The sequence below is a fragment of the Rhamphochromis sp. 'chilingali' genome (genome assembly GCF_963969265.1).
Source record: "Rhamphochromis sp. 'chilingali' genome assembly, chromosome: 10".
In the NCBI taxonomy this organism is placed as follows: Eukaryota; Metazoa; Chordata; class Actinopteri; order Cichliformes; family Cichlidae; genus Rhamphochromis; species Rhamphochromis sp. 'chilingali'.
In genome coordinates, this window is record NC_137937.1 from 15567496 (window position 1) to 15581338 (window position 13843).

Consider the following 13843-nt stretch of genomic DNA (forward strand, 5'->3'; position numbering starts at 1 on the left):
CCTGAATTAGAAGAAGGTGATAACTATTACATTTGTTAAACTGATTTGTATTACATTAGGCTGCTGATTTATTGTGAATGAATGATATTGTTTTATGATGCATTATACTGCTGAGTTATAAGAAATACTGTTTTCAGAGAGTCAGGACCTTGCTTTTTCTGATAATAGAGGAGACAGAGAGCACATTCCACGGGAGCTTCACTCCCACCGTTGTTAAAGGTAGACGAAATAGGGACCCAAGGCCATAAGTCATAAGTCAGGCTCTCTTCTTTATAACCTCTTAGAGTTCACCTGTATGTTTATATACCTGTGTGTGCTCACCATCAGGTAATCAGTTTTAAAAAGCTATGAGTGCAGCCCTGAAAGCTTACATATTATTTCTAAATCACTTCATGTAATGATAACAAGCCATCCTTTCTCTAGTGGGGTCTCACAGCTTTTATCTTTATAATCTTTCTGGTTGATTTGTAATATTAGAAACATGACTGCTGTCTTTTATCTGTGTGACTATACAGCCTGTTTCAGACATGACAACCAGACAGTGTCTGAAGTTATCTTTAATACATGCAACACAGCTGGAGATAGTCCAGACACTTTCTCACTTCTGATGATAATATTTTTGGTTTAGGTATTGTTGCTTTCTGGCTTGAAGCTTATCTACAAAAGCAGTTCAATAAGGAGAGATCATGTGGAAAAACCGAACATGATTTATTGAGATACAGAAATAAATGTAACTGTTAGGCAGTTAGACTCCAATGACCCATCATAGCAGAAGAAATCTCAGCAGTGACAGGATTTTGCATAAGCCACACCCCAGAGTCAAAATGCTGGTAGTGATGAAGATGGAGGCTGGGACAGGGTTCTGAGTGACCACGGTGAGGAGGAGAAAGGAGAGGAGGCGGGCTGCATAGCTGAGGATCTGAAACACAGAATGGTAGAAGCAGAAGAGCAACAGATTTAAAGCATGCAGAGTGGAGGCTGGCAAGAGCATGACTGGAATAAAGTAATGATGTCAGTACTGAGTTTGTGCTGGAAAATGAATAGATATAAACTAACAGCCACCAGGAAGCAGACAGATGACTTATTACAGACATGCCTTGTTTAAATTATGTATAAGCATCATTTTCTATGTCATCAGAATGTATCTGTATTATAGTTTTAGCTTTAGTCTTTTTATTAAAAGTTGGATGTCTGCATAATTGTAGACTATATGTCTGGTATGTATCATCTCAAGACTGTCATGATACAGTCTGAGTTATGACAGTATAGGTACGTAATGCAGAAAAATTGCTCCACAGGCCATAACACTATATAATCTAAATAAAATGATAATGAAATAAAAATTAAAAGCAAAGTGAAAAATAAATGTTATCCACAATAAGTAAATTGAAAATGGTGTTTAACTTTTGATAATGTAACACAACCTTTGTCCCAACCAGGACTCGAACCCGCGCTCAGACAGTTCAGTGTAAAAAAACCCCATTTTTTTCCAATGCCCGAAAAGCTGCGATTTGATTGGCTGTTTCTCCGTTACACCTATACGCGAGGAGAACAACTGAGATAATCCATCCAAAATACGAGGTTAGTCATTCATATACTGCTGCATGGGCTGGGCTGTAGTTACATCCTAAGGTTTTAAAAACTGAGCTTAAATAAATGATTAGCGGTAATAAAAGCCGAGGGAGGTCAACAGGGATCACTGACAGTCAGTGATCCCTGTTGACCTCCCTTTCTTTTGAGATCAAATAGAAGAAAATACATAACATTAAACATGTTAACAACACAAAAGCCATATTAAACGCAGACTACTTTAGACCCGGAAGTAGGATTCGTGGCGTCATCACTGAACAACCGGATATGAATGGAGCTCACCGCAGTGTAATTTACAGTTAATTTATGGTCATTTACTGTCAGGGGTGGAAGTAATGAATTACAAATACTCACGTTACTGTAATTAAGTAGATTTTTTGGGTACTTGTACTTTTATGAGTAATTTTTCAAGTGTGTAATTTTACTCATACTTGAGTACAACTTACACCATGTAATCTACTGAGTACGCCCACAATTTGAATTAATATTCAAACCTTTCGTCTGCATTTTTGCAGCCAATAAAGCCGTGCAATCCCGACCGGTGTTCCAGATCTACTGGCGTTTAGATCAACTGGCGTTGGTCGAACAGATGTGTGGCAGTCTTGCGTTTCAGTAGCTCCTACCGACAAACCAGCAAAAAAAAAAAACGCCAAATGTGTCATCTGTGACACTTGTGAGGTTGTCTCAAACACACTCCGTCAGTCTTGATGCTGTTGAACAACAAAATGTTTAAAAATGTGGCGAGTTTACCTGGTGATATCCTCGTGCGCGACGCGATCGCGAAAACAGCAAACAAGTAACACCACGCCGTTGTTGTTCACAGGACAGCAAGAGTAAACGATCGGGAGACTCTTGTCGTCGTTATCGTTCCCCTCGCACGGTTTATTTCTCCGAATTCAGCGTTTTTGCTTCACAACTACAGCGTGCAGTTTACTTTGTGCACTAACATGGACTCGAGTCAACCAGCGCCACCTCTGGCCAAGTGCCACAGCCTACAGCCAGATCAACCTGTGACACACATCTGCACCACGTTTGAATTCGTGTCATGCACATTTGTACCTTTCAATTGTGTCTGTTTGTGCGTCATGCAAATAAACCTTTGGAAAGAATGAAATGATATCATATATTCCTTATTGGCCTACATTTGTACAAAATTCCAAATTATATACACAAAGTCATAGAAATCACCACTCCAATTGGTCATCATGATTTTAATATTCTCTTTTTCCATAACAATGAAATACGCCTTGGACAAATATGACACATCAATATTTCATTAGTGTTGTCACATCACATCCTGTAAGCATCGTCTGTCTGTGTCTTTTCCCTGAAAATGAATATTTCCAGCCAATATAGGCAATTCATCAACATGGCTGGAGTTATATACAGTCTGTATAAGTGTGGTTAATCTAATGAACATTTGTAAGGAGACGGCAGTTACTGTGAATTCACAGCAGTTACACAGTGATTAGTAATAAACAGCCAGTGAGAGTGAGTGGATATGACTGTTCCCACCACTAACACATGACCATAGGCCACTACTAGATTAACTTGTGACACATCTGCACCTGCTGCTATGATCACATTGAGTAGAGGCTGAGTGGCTGCACTTACCCCTGGTACATCCAAATCTGCCCACAAACATGTTGAAAGATGCAATGCCAGCAATGTGGATTGTCAACACTGAAAACAATCAGTAAGCAAAGACAACAGGGATCAATTTTTTCTGTTTATTTAGCACCCACAACATTTGTAGTCGCCTTCTGCACAGGGGAAGTCCACACACACCGTGTGGTACCACTTTCCACAGAAGGTGCAATCTGCAAGATTGAATGAGATTGTCAGAGTCATTGTCTGGCTGTTTATTACTAATCACCTGCTGTACATTCACAGTAACTGCCATCTCCTTATAAATGTTTATTAGATTGACCACACTTATGCAGACTGTATATCACAACCAACTCTAACATGTTTGTTTGCAGAGGGCAGACACAGACAGACTACGCTAACGACATGTGATGTTACAACACTGGTGAAATATTAGTGTGTTCACGACATTTTTCGTATGGGCAAAAGTATTGATATCAGGATGGTGATTCTTATGTGTATGTCATTTGGCATTTTGTACAAATGTAGGCTGATAATAAATACATGATATCATTTCATTCTTTCCAAAGGTTTATTTGCATGACGCACAAACAGACACAATTGAAAGGTACAAATGTGCATGACACGAATTCAAACGTGGTGCAGATGTGTCACAGGTTGATCTGGCTGTAGGCTGTGGCACTTGGCCAGAGGTGGCGCTGGTTGACTCGAGTCCATGTTAGTGCACAAAGTAAACTGCACGCTGTAGTTGTGAAGCAAAAACGCTGAATTCGGAGAAATAAACCGTGCGAGGGGAACGATAACGACGACAAGAGTCTCCCGATCGTTTACTCTTGCTGTCCCGTGAACAACAACGGCGTGGTGTTACTTGTTTGCTGTTTTCGCGATCGCGTCGCGCACGAGGATATCACCAGGTAAACTCGCCACATTTTTAAACATTTTGTTGTTCAACAGCATCAAGACTGACGGAGTGTGTTTGAGACAACCTCACAAGTGTCACAGGTGACACATTTGGCGTTTTTTTGCTGGTTTGTCGGTAGGAGCTACTGAAACGCAAGACTGCCACACATCTGTTCGACCAACGCCAGTTGATCTAAACGCCAGTAGATCTGGAACACCGGCCAATTTAAGACGTAAGCAAAGAATAAACTCTGATGCAGCAGCAGGCACAGGTGTCTGGAGGTGCTACATGGTGGAGTACAAACTACTTTATAGACGGAAGATGTGGAGACAAAGAAGCCAAAATGGAGACAGAGGACAACTGTCAACCATGAAAACGACGTAGAAAAGACGGAGGACGTGTGCCCGTGGCCATACCTGGAGGAATTTTTCATGTGCAGAGGGAGAAAAGGAGACAGCGTCCAGATGCAGTGCAAACTTTGTTTGACCTCTACAGTCATTTCAGCTTACAAGACTTCAGCGTCTAATCTAAAAAAAAAAAAAAACCACATTGAGGTAAGAGGTTTTACAACTATACGTGTACAATATTGCCTTCTTATTTTTCATGTGTGTTAAGGTTATTAGTTTGGCTGAGATATTGTCACCGCCATTGGTTAGCCTGATATTAAAATAAGACGGAGCTAGCTAATGTGCGTGTGTGCATGCATAATTGAGCTAAATTCGTAGGAATGTTTTAGCTTATTATTTGGATAACCACCGTCATTACAATAAATTAAATTTGTAGTCATTTAAAACTCACAGGCCTACAATCAGCTGGCCTATATAAAAAAACAAAAACAAAATTTGAACACAGTGCTGAGCTGCATCTCAAATTAATCTTCCAGCTCTCAGCTGACATGTACCAGAGCCCGCTTGATGGATCAGTTGATCAGGATCATTGGCCTGATATAGGTCTATCATAGTGACGTGGCTCTTAATCAGTAGGGTTATATGTTTCCCAATATGATATTTTTTTTTAAAGAACATAATGTGGATTGTTTTTATTTGTTAGCTGTATGGGCAGCATTTTTGTGTATGTGATCCCTTTCCTTAAATTACATTTGCTATATACACATATTTTGCTCTCTTAGTATTTTTAGAACCTGACTAATACTGAAAACTTTAGGGTGATACTGATAAAAAGGACTTAAAAATTTAGATACTGATACATTGGTCGGTACTCTTTTTACAGATAGTATACAGATTACAGAACTTGGAATGTATACAGAAATTCATGTTTTTCGCAATGATCGTTCAAAATTGGTTTACATTTGTAAATAAATACAGCAATATATCTGCAAGATTTGACCAAATTCACCACTCTTTTATACTATGCTAAACAATCAAAGATTAGCTCATGTCTAGTTGAATGATGTTTTAAAAATGTTTTCCTGTAGTGTTAATCACAGTGATGTTATGAAGTAATGTATGAACCTGACGTATGATAATATTTATCTCTACAGAGGAAACATCCATCGAAGATTGAGCAGTACAATATCACTGTGGCATCAACATCTCGTCAGCGAAAGGCCACAGCCACACCAAACAAGCTCTCAGCAAATACACAAGCCAAGTTACCAGACCTGATGTTGAGAGCTGCAAACAAACATGTTCCACAAGCAACTGTTGACATGCTTGTCATCAATTTCATATGTGAGGGTCTACAGCCATTTGCAGTGGTAGAACAGCCATCTTTCAAAGAATTGGTTACCACATTACAACCTCAAGCCAAAGTCCTCTCCAGACCCACTGTCCGTGCCAGAATCTGTGAAGCTGCTGATCACATGAAGATGACTTTGGTTGCAGCATTGGATAAAGTCAAATTTGTTGCTACCACTACTGATTGTTGGTCAGCTCATCAGAAAAGTTACCTTGGAGTCACATGCCATTGGAGGAAGAGTCCCTGGAAAGAAGATCTGTAGCACCAGCATGCAAAAGATTGAGAGGGTCTCACACATTTGACATGCTTGCTGGTGCGCTTGATGATATCCATTGCCAATACAAGATTAGAGGCAAAGTTGTAAGAACCACAACTGATATGTGGAAGGCCTTGACAAAGTTGGATCCACTGTTTGGGGCACAAAATGATGCAGATGAAGCTGAAGATGAAACAGACCCAGAAACTATTGACCTGACTGACCATATTGACTACCATGAGGCAAGTGCAATTCTTGATGAAGACTCTGGTTTGGAGTATCAACTCCCGTCTCATCAGCGATGTGCATGTCACCTGCTAAACCTTGTGGCAACATCTGATGCTGCCCTAGCAGAGAGCATGAATGAAACCTACGAGAGGCTCTCCCGTGCATGCTTTGCAAAATGCCAGGCCATTTGGAACAAAACTGGCCGATCTCATTTGGCTAATGAAGTGGTAGAGGACAAGTGTGAGCTACAGATCATTCGTCCCAATGCAACACAATGGAATTCAACCTACCTTGCCATTGAAAGGATAATACGCATCATTGATGAGAAGGGGGAAAATGCCATCAGGAGCATTTGTGAGGAGTTCAAGGTGAAAATGTGAGTAAAATTGGACACCTACCAATATGGTTGCAAATCTTGTGAATTTTCCTTAATGGATGGTTAAAAACGTGAGCAGACTCTTAATATTAAATCAGAAGATCCCTGTTATAGTCATGGTGGGTTTTGTTGTTGTGTCTTACAGGTTGAGTCCTGCAGAAGTTGCATTCCTTAGGGAGTACTGTACCACCATGAAGCCACTGGTGAAAGCTTCAAACATTCTTCAGTCTGAGTCCACTTCCTTTATGGGATGGCTCCTGCCAGTAATCCAACAACTACTGTTCAAACTTAGCAGGCTGGAGACATCAAGCAAGACATGCGTGCCACTCATCAGAGTCCTGCAAAATGGCCTTCAAAAGCGTTTTGGAGCGATGATGGAGGATCCAGAGTTGGCTGCAGCTGCAGTCCTCTTACCCAAGTTCAAGACTTCCTGGACTGACAGAGCAGATGTAACAGAGGCTGGTAAGGATTCATGTGATCCCATTTTTGTGTATTTTTACATTTGAACACATGCTTAAGTGAGTATTTCACCTAATACATTGTAAGTTATTGATGGTCTGTCCCGAATACTAAACAATCCTTTTTGAGAATTTGCCGTTTTTAAATTTGTGTTCAGGAATAATCACTGAAATTTAAATAACAAAATTGTGTTATCTACTTGCAATTACAGCCTTGACATACATCAAACAACATCTTGAAACGACAGAGCATGAGAGTGAGGATCAGCAAAGAGAGTCATCTGATGAAGATGAATTCTTCTCCAGACCAATCTCCAGAAGGCTGCAAAGTGCAGTTGAGCTTGATGGTTACCTTGCTTGTGCCACAGACACCATGGAGCTGCTGCACTCCTTCTCAGGTATCAAAAACCTCTCTCTTAAACTGAACACAGCTCTGCCTGCTTCTGCTGCGTGTGAACGACTTTTTAGCTGTGCTGGTCTACTCTTCACAGCCAAACGAAGTCGGATTGCCTCTGTTAATTTAGAAAACCAGCTCTTGCTGAAACTGAACAAAAGGTTCAGAAAGTAAAGTGTGCTTGAATGTCCAGCTTGAATGAAAAAAAAATACACAAAGCTGGAGTTCTTCTGTGTCTTTACGTGGCCAGCTGCCTCTTCTTCTCCCATTCTCTCTCCCTCTCTCTCCTGTTGCTACTTAAATGATGAAACTGATCAATGATCAGCTGATCGCTTTTCTCTCTTGTTTGTTTATCGTGCATTTCGAGCCAGAAAGAGGAAACCAGCGGTGGTCGCTCTAAACAACAGCAGCAGGTTAAAACTTGATCAGCTGCTATTAGAATTTATTTAATATTACTTTCTAGTATCAGCTGATGTTGGCTGGAGCCACAGCTGTAACAGCTGCTGGTCATGATATCGGTTTGGATATATGGTGAGAGGGAAACGTGAAGATGAAACCAGGAGATGTCCTTACTGAATCATCAGAGCTGAACAGGTGATGGAGAAACAGGTTTACCTTTTAGGTGACATGAATAAGTTGAAGGGAAGTTATGAACTGTTTCTGAGAGACAAATAACATCAGGATCCTTTTTTACTGACAGCTGGTAACTGTGCAGGGACGGGTCTAGCAAAGTTTTGCAAGGGGGCAGGTAACCATATACATGCACTGTTTATAAGATTGGGGAAACCTGCAGTCAGCTGAGACTGAAGAAGTCAATTGGATGAGTGACGAAACGTTTTTCCCACAAAACGTAAAGTCCAGATGAACAGAATCAACTTTTGGAGATACTATATAGCTCGTGCTAATATCACATCTTCACATTTTTCTTTTTAGAGGTAACAATAACTTTGCATTCTCGCTACTCACCATGCTCTAAAACAGGTATATGTTAGCAATGACATCATTTAACAAATGTTTTTAAAATTCTAGCCGTGCTAATTAGCCTTAGGATTGGTTGAGGTCTGTGCAAGCCTTTGGAACAAAATCAGTCTTTTAAAGCTCACTATTTTCCAGGTGAGCCTATAGCACATTTGTTAAAGTCAGTCCGGATTGTACAGCTTCTAATCAGAAACAATTAAAGTTTGTTTCTTTTTTTCTGCTCATCAATCTTTTTCTGTAAGTAGTTACCGAAATACAGTCAACCTTTCTTCATTTTCCTAAGTGTGTGTGTGTATATGTGTATGTATGTATGTATGTATGTATATATATAAAAATATAAATAAAAGTAACAAAAAAAAAACAAACCACAACGCCCCCCAGTCCCACACAGATCAACACAACCATCAAACATATTAGAGGAATATAACAGTAACAAAAGTAGATTTAAACAGGCAATACCTCTAGACTAGCAAAATAAGAGATAAAGGGTTGCCACTTGTGAAAAAATTTGGCTGTGCAACCTCTCAACGTATATTTAATTTTTTCAAGTTTTAAAAAAAACATGACATCTTCAAGCCACCGGGAAACAGTAGGATACTTAACAGACTTCCAATGCAACAATATTAGACGTCTCGCTAATAGGGATGTGAAGGCTATAATATCCTTTTGTGTGGAATCAAGTGTAAGTGAGCGAACAGGAATCCCAAATACAGCAATCAGAGGACAAGGATGAAGAGTTACCCCAAGAACAGTTGACATAATAGCAAAATACCCTGTCCAGAAACCTTGTAGCTCAGGACACAGAAAAAACATGTGGCTAAGGTACGACCAGTACTTTTAACATTTTATCAATTATTTACCAAATTAAAAAACAACATGTGGTAACTTATTTTTAATTTTGCTGCATACAAGTTGAATGAATGCTTACTGGATCTAGAACACCATTTAGATCATAACAGCTCCTGATCAGGATGAATTTCATTTTCAAATCAAATTTCATGTCGCAGTTTCACACTTTTGTAACATATTATTTCAAAGCTTGCTTATGGGCTTGTTTTGGAGCAGACCAACAGTCAGGCTCGTCTTCACCCTTACTGTCAGACTCTGAATTGATGGTTCTGCTATATCTCACCTGGCTGAGTGGGGACACATGTACTAAACGTTAGAGTTCCCACTGCAGGAGCTTGGGTTTGAGTCTGCCCTCGACCGTTTCCTGTGTGCCATACCGCCTCAGTCTCTCCCCACCTTCCTGCCTCATGTTCTGAAATCTCTTCCTCTCCATCAACTTTGAGTTTCTTTGAGTGGAGCTTCTTTTGCAGCTGTGACAAAATATAGAATGGTTTCTGCAACCAGGGGAGTAAAATGTGCTGCAGTGTGAGGGCGCACAGGTGTAGGTGTGGAATTTTACATATAAATATTATAGTTTACTTCATGCACAAGAAATGTAAACATTTAATCTAACCCACTTTTCATCAACTACATAACCTTTATTGGAGAGTACATTCATAAATTGTGTGTATCACACACACAAACACACATCCACTAAACTCTCTCGTTTTATATCTCTCCCTCTCTCTTGTGAATGATGGAAGTTTGGTGGACTGTGTGGTTTGTCTGGCTGAAAGTTGTGTTTTTTTTATGTGTGGTGTGTTGTGAGGCTGATTATGAGTTAGTGTAATTGTGTATGGTGTTGTTAGCGTAGTTTATGTGGCGTTAGTGGTTTTTCCTGGATGCAGAGCAGGTCAGTATGCCGTGGACTTTTACACCACCATGTTAGGGATGGAGTAAAGTAATAAAGCTTGAGTGGAGAAGCTGCTGCAGGGGCTTCCTCAGCTGAGCTCTGAGGACAGAGCTGTCCTGGATGCTAACTTTTCTTTGGAGGAGATTAGTGCTGCTGCTGGTCAGCTGGCTCCTGCACAGGGTGGGCTGCCTGCAGACTTCTGTAAAAGACTGTTACTGGCATCGAGCCATCATGTGGGGCTCTCTCTTCTCCCTAAAAAACAGAGATTTGTCTCTGCTTAGAAATGGAGACGTGGCTCTGTTATGCACAGATTACTAACTTCCTTCAAAAGTACTGGCCACCAGGCCGAAACACTTTGTGAAATGAATCGCTCACAGAGATCAGTCGTACTGTGTACCACACAGCTCTAATGTGAACAAGAGTTTTCTCATGAGAGACTTGGTAGTTATTTGTAAATTGTACAGTTTGATGTTGGAATAATTTCTTTAGATTAAGAGAAAGTGTTTGATAGGATTGACAATCTTTTTTGTTTTTCCATTATGAGAAGTTTTGCTTTTTGGAGGTGGATTTTTGTCACTTTTGGGGCTGTTGTATCAGGCGGCTTTCTGTTTTGTGAAAGTGGATGATGGGCTGAGCCGCCCAGTATAAGTTTGGAGAGGATCTAACTGGAATGTCCTGTTTCTGGAATATATATTTATATTGGTATATTTGTTAGAATTTTTAATCTTTGTTGAATGTTTTAAGAGATAAATAAGCAAAGTTATCTAGATTTATGTTGCCAGGTTTATGTCGGAGGCCTCTGCTGGTGTTGTCATTGTTTTTCTGTTTTCATTACAGATCAGAGTGATGTGGACTTTCTCAAAAGATGTTTAGATTTGTATGAGAACCTTCAGCAAAGGTGAGCTGGTGAAAAAATATGGTGTAACAGGTTTGTTGGTGGTCATATAGAGACTTTTTTTTTTTTTTAGGAAAAGAAGAGTCTCGGAGGTTGCCATGGAGACGGTCTGTGTCAGACTGTCTAAACCAAAAATGGATGCTGTACATACACTGATAAATGTCATTTCAGGAGTGGCCAGATTGAAATCCAGAGAAAACTATGCTAGAGGTGAAAGGTCAAACATTGGTCATCATGTTGAGATTTTTTTAATACCACAGACTGACAAAGAAAACTGAAATTTGTGAATTTTAAAGGTGTGCAAGATGTGCTGTGTTCAGTCGCAGGGCCTTGCCCTTTTATTTCATTTGTCTTTGGTTTCGAGTTTTTATTTGTGCTCTTGTAATTATTTTGTGATAAAACTTTTTCTATTTTGAGATCAAGATTCAAGTGGAAATCTTTGTGTGTCTGTCTCTCCCTTGGTTTCTGTAGAGGTACAGTGTGGGGGCGCCTGGATAAATGTTAAACAGAAGCTAGATGTAGTGTTCCTCCACTGTCCGTTAAGGATATGAGGAAAAGAAATGGTCAAGAACAAAGTGTATGGTGTATTTATAAAAGAAAATGGCTTTTAAATTGTATACCAAAACGACCACCAGAAAGTCAACTACAACTTGTTACATAATCATCATGACTGTTGTATCAGTTTAACAGTTTATGGGTTGACTTCTTTCGGTTCATTCACTGTTTACATCATGAAGGAAAAAGAAGGCAACAGGCTGAGAAATGAAGCTGTTGTGTGTCTTTGTGGCCACACGGGGGCAGTGCTGCATAAATAGTAGAATCTCTTCCTGGACACTTTTTCTGGACCTCTTTTTAAATGACTAATAAAGACAACAACAACATGAATTACATCAGGATCTGATATGGTTGTCTTTTTTTGTTGAGCTTTATATATTTCAGAATGCCTAGAGTTTGTTTGTTTCCCATGTTTTGTGATACAGAACATCTCCTCTCAGACGGCTGTTGTCTCATAATGGGTCATTACCTGGTCTGATGGGGTGTTTGTTCCATTTATAAATCAAGTGATTGATTTGTGAAATGAGAGATGGCCTCTGACCTGCTGACTGGTGTCTGATCTTCTCTGCTCCCCTCAAATTTGACAACTACTCGGCTAATGTGATGGTGGACAGGAAGTCACTAAACCTGGGACTCTGGAAACACATTTCTAGGGATAAAAAGTTAATGTAGATCGTTTCAGGAGATAAATATTAAATGATCGATTTGGCGATTATACTAATATAGTAAGAAAAGAATGTATGAAGAAAAGATTTTTTATCTATACACTTAAGCAACGACCAGAGTCTTAGAATTGCGCTTTCACCAGGTTTTACTTGACTGAACAACAGAACTTCTCTGTCTCCTTTATAAGGGGTCACATCCTGAGTTACACAATGAGTCTTTCAAATGTGTGCGATAACCCACTGCATGTGTAGTCGTGCTGAGACCGCGTGGTCTTATTTTTATTACCCCTTGATTCAGCTGTGACCTGCTTATCAAGTCTTTTTACAAGTACATCATAATTATCTGCTCTCATGCAGACATAAGTTGAGCAATGGTTTAACAAACTTTCCCATCAAAAACATGAAGGTTTAGCTTTAAGCTTATTTGTCCAAACAACAAAGGATAAACTGCCAGCACCTGGACTGAAACAGAACATAGTAGTGTTGGATGTAAGTAAAGGAAATACAAGTATAACTGTGACTATGGAACAAATCTCCTTCAATGTTAAACCTTAATGTTAACCTGATTGTGTTTATTAGAAAAATCAGCCATTACAGTGTCTGTGATTGCTTCACATAGTTAGTTAACTCTGGTTGTCTGTGGGGTTGTGTCAAACTTGGAGTGGAAAAAAAGCATAAAAACTGTGGAAGATGCAGACTGTGAAAGTCTAGTTTATTTCATGAATACAATTATTTTTTTTACAGTCGCTAGAACAAAGTAGCGTACATTCATGATAAAGTAAATACCACAACACAACATGGACAGTAAGAAGTAAACTGAATTGTCTTAGAACTTATTATATTCTTTAAGCTTAAAAGCAACACCTAGGATTCGACTGTTTGTGTTTTAAACCTTTTATTCAAAACTAGTATGTGTCAACACTTCTTTCTCCCAGCAGCATTATTGAAGTGACACTTTAACGACACTTTACCTGCTGATGCTTCACATCACAATCTTTATGACGAAAAAGCTCAGATGTCTGTGCTGTCACTTGTTATGAAAATGGACAGAACCTGGGCTCAGGCTTCCTCTTCTTCTTTCCTTCCTCTTTAATAATAACCATAGATCAGTAAAATAGCCATATTTTTAAACAAATGATTGTGATGAAGAGAATTTTTTTTTCTAGTGTGCATGAACTCAAAATCTTTTAAGTTTAAATCTTTTTTGTTTACCAATAACTGGGGAAATCCAAACTTGATGTACCAGGTCAACTCAGCGAGCTCCTGTCTTGACCTCCCCTCTGCGCGTGCGCGCGTGCGCACGCACGCACGCACGCGCACACACACACACACACACACACACACACAATCATCATAAATGCCATGATATCTTTCTTGTTCAAATAGTTTATTCACTTAACAAAGAGGTAGCTTGGAAACTCAGTAAGAAGGAGGAAAAATAGTTTAAGGACATTTTCTCAAATAAAGAGGATTTCATCATCTTTCTGTTCATAATGGGGC

The 13843-nt window shown here is 39.6% G+C and overlaps 1 protein-coding gene and 1 long non-coding RNA gene across 3 annotated transcripts; one reads left to right on the forward strand and one right to left on the reverse strand.

Moving 5' to 3' along the window:
- Window positions 1–689: 689 nt before the first annotated feature.
- Window positions 690–3353, reverse strand: LOC308404139. 2 transcript variants are annotated; one of them, XR_013973069.1, is made up of 3 exons: window positions 2341–2705; window positions 2085–2209; window positions 690–919 (listed from the first exon to the last, which is right to left on the reverse strand). It is a non-coding gene; the product is annotated as an uncharacterized lncRNA (long non-coding RNA). The 2 variants fall into 2 exon arrangements; XR_013973068.1 differs by lacking the exon at window positions 2085–2209 and having other exon boundaries at window positions 2341–3353.
- A 474-nt stretch (window positions 3354–3827) lies between these two features.
- LOC308404798 (uncharacterized protein) lies at window positions 3828–12013 on the forward strand. Its single transcript, XM_080895023.1, has 6 exons — window positions 3828–4653; window positions 5601–6657; window positions 6803–7119; window positions 7328–7513; window positions 11066–11126; window positions 11197–12013. Exons 2-6 carry the CDS (start codon window positions 6020–6022, stop codon window positions 11399–11401), a joined length of 1407 nt encoding a protein of 468 aa, XP_080751149.1. The 5' UTR covers window positions 3828–4653; window positions 5601–6019; the 3' UTR covers window positions 11402–12013.
- Window positions 12014–13843: the final 1830 nt, after the last annotated feature.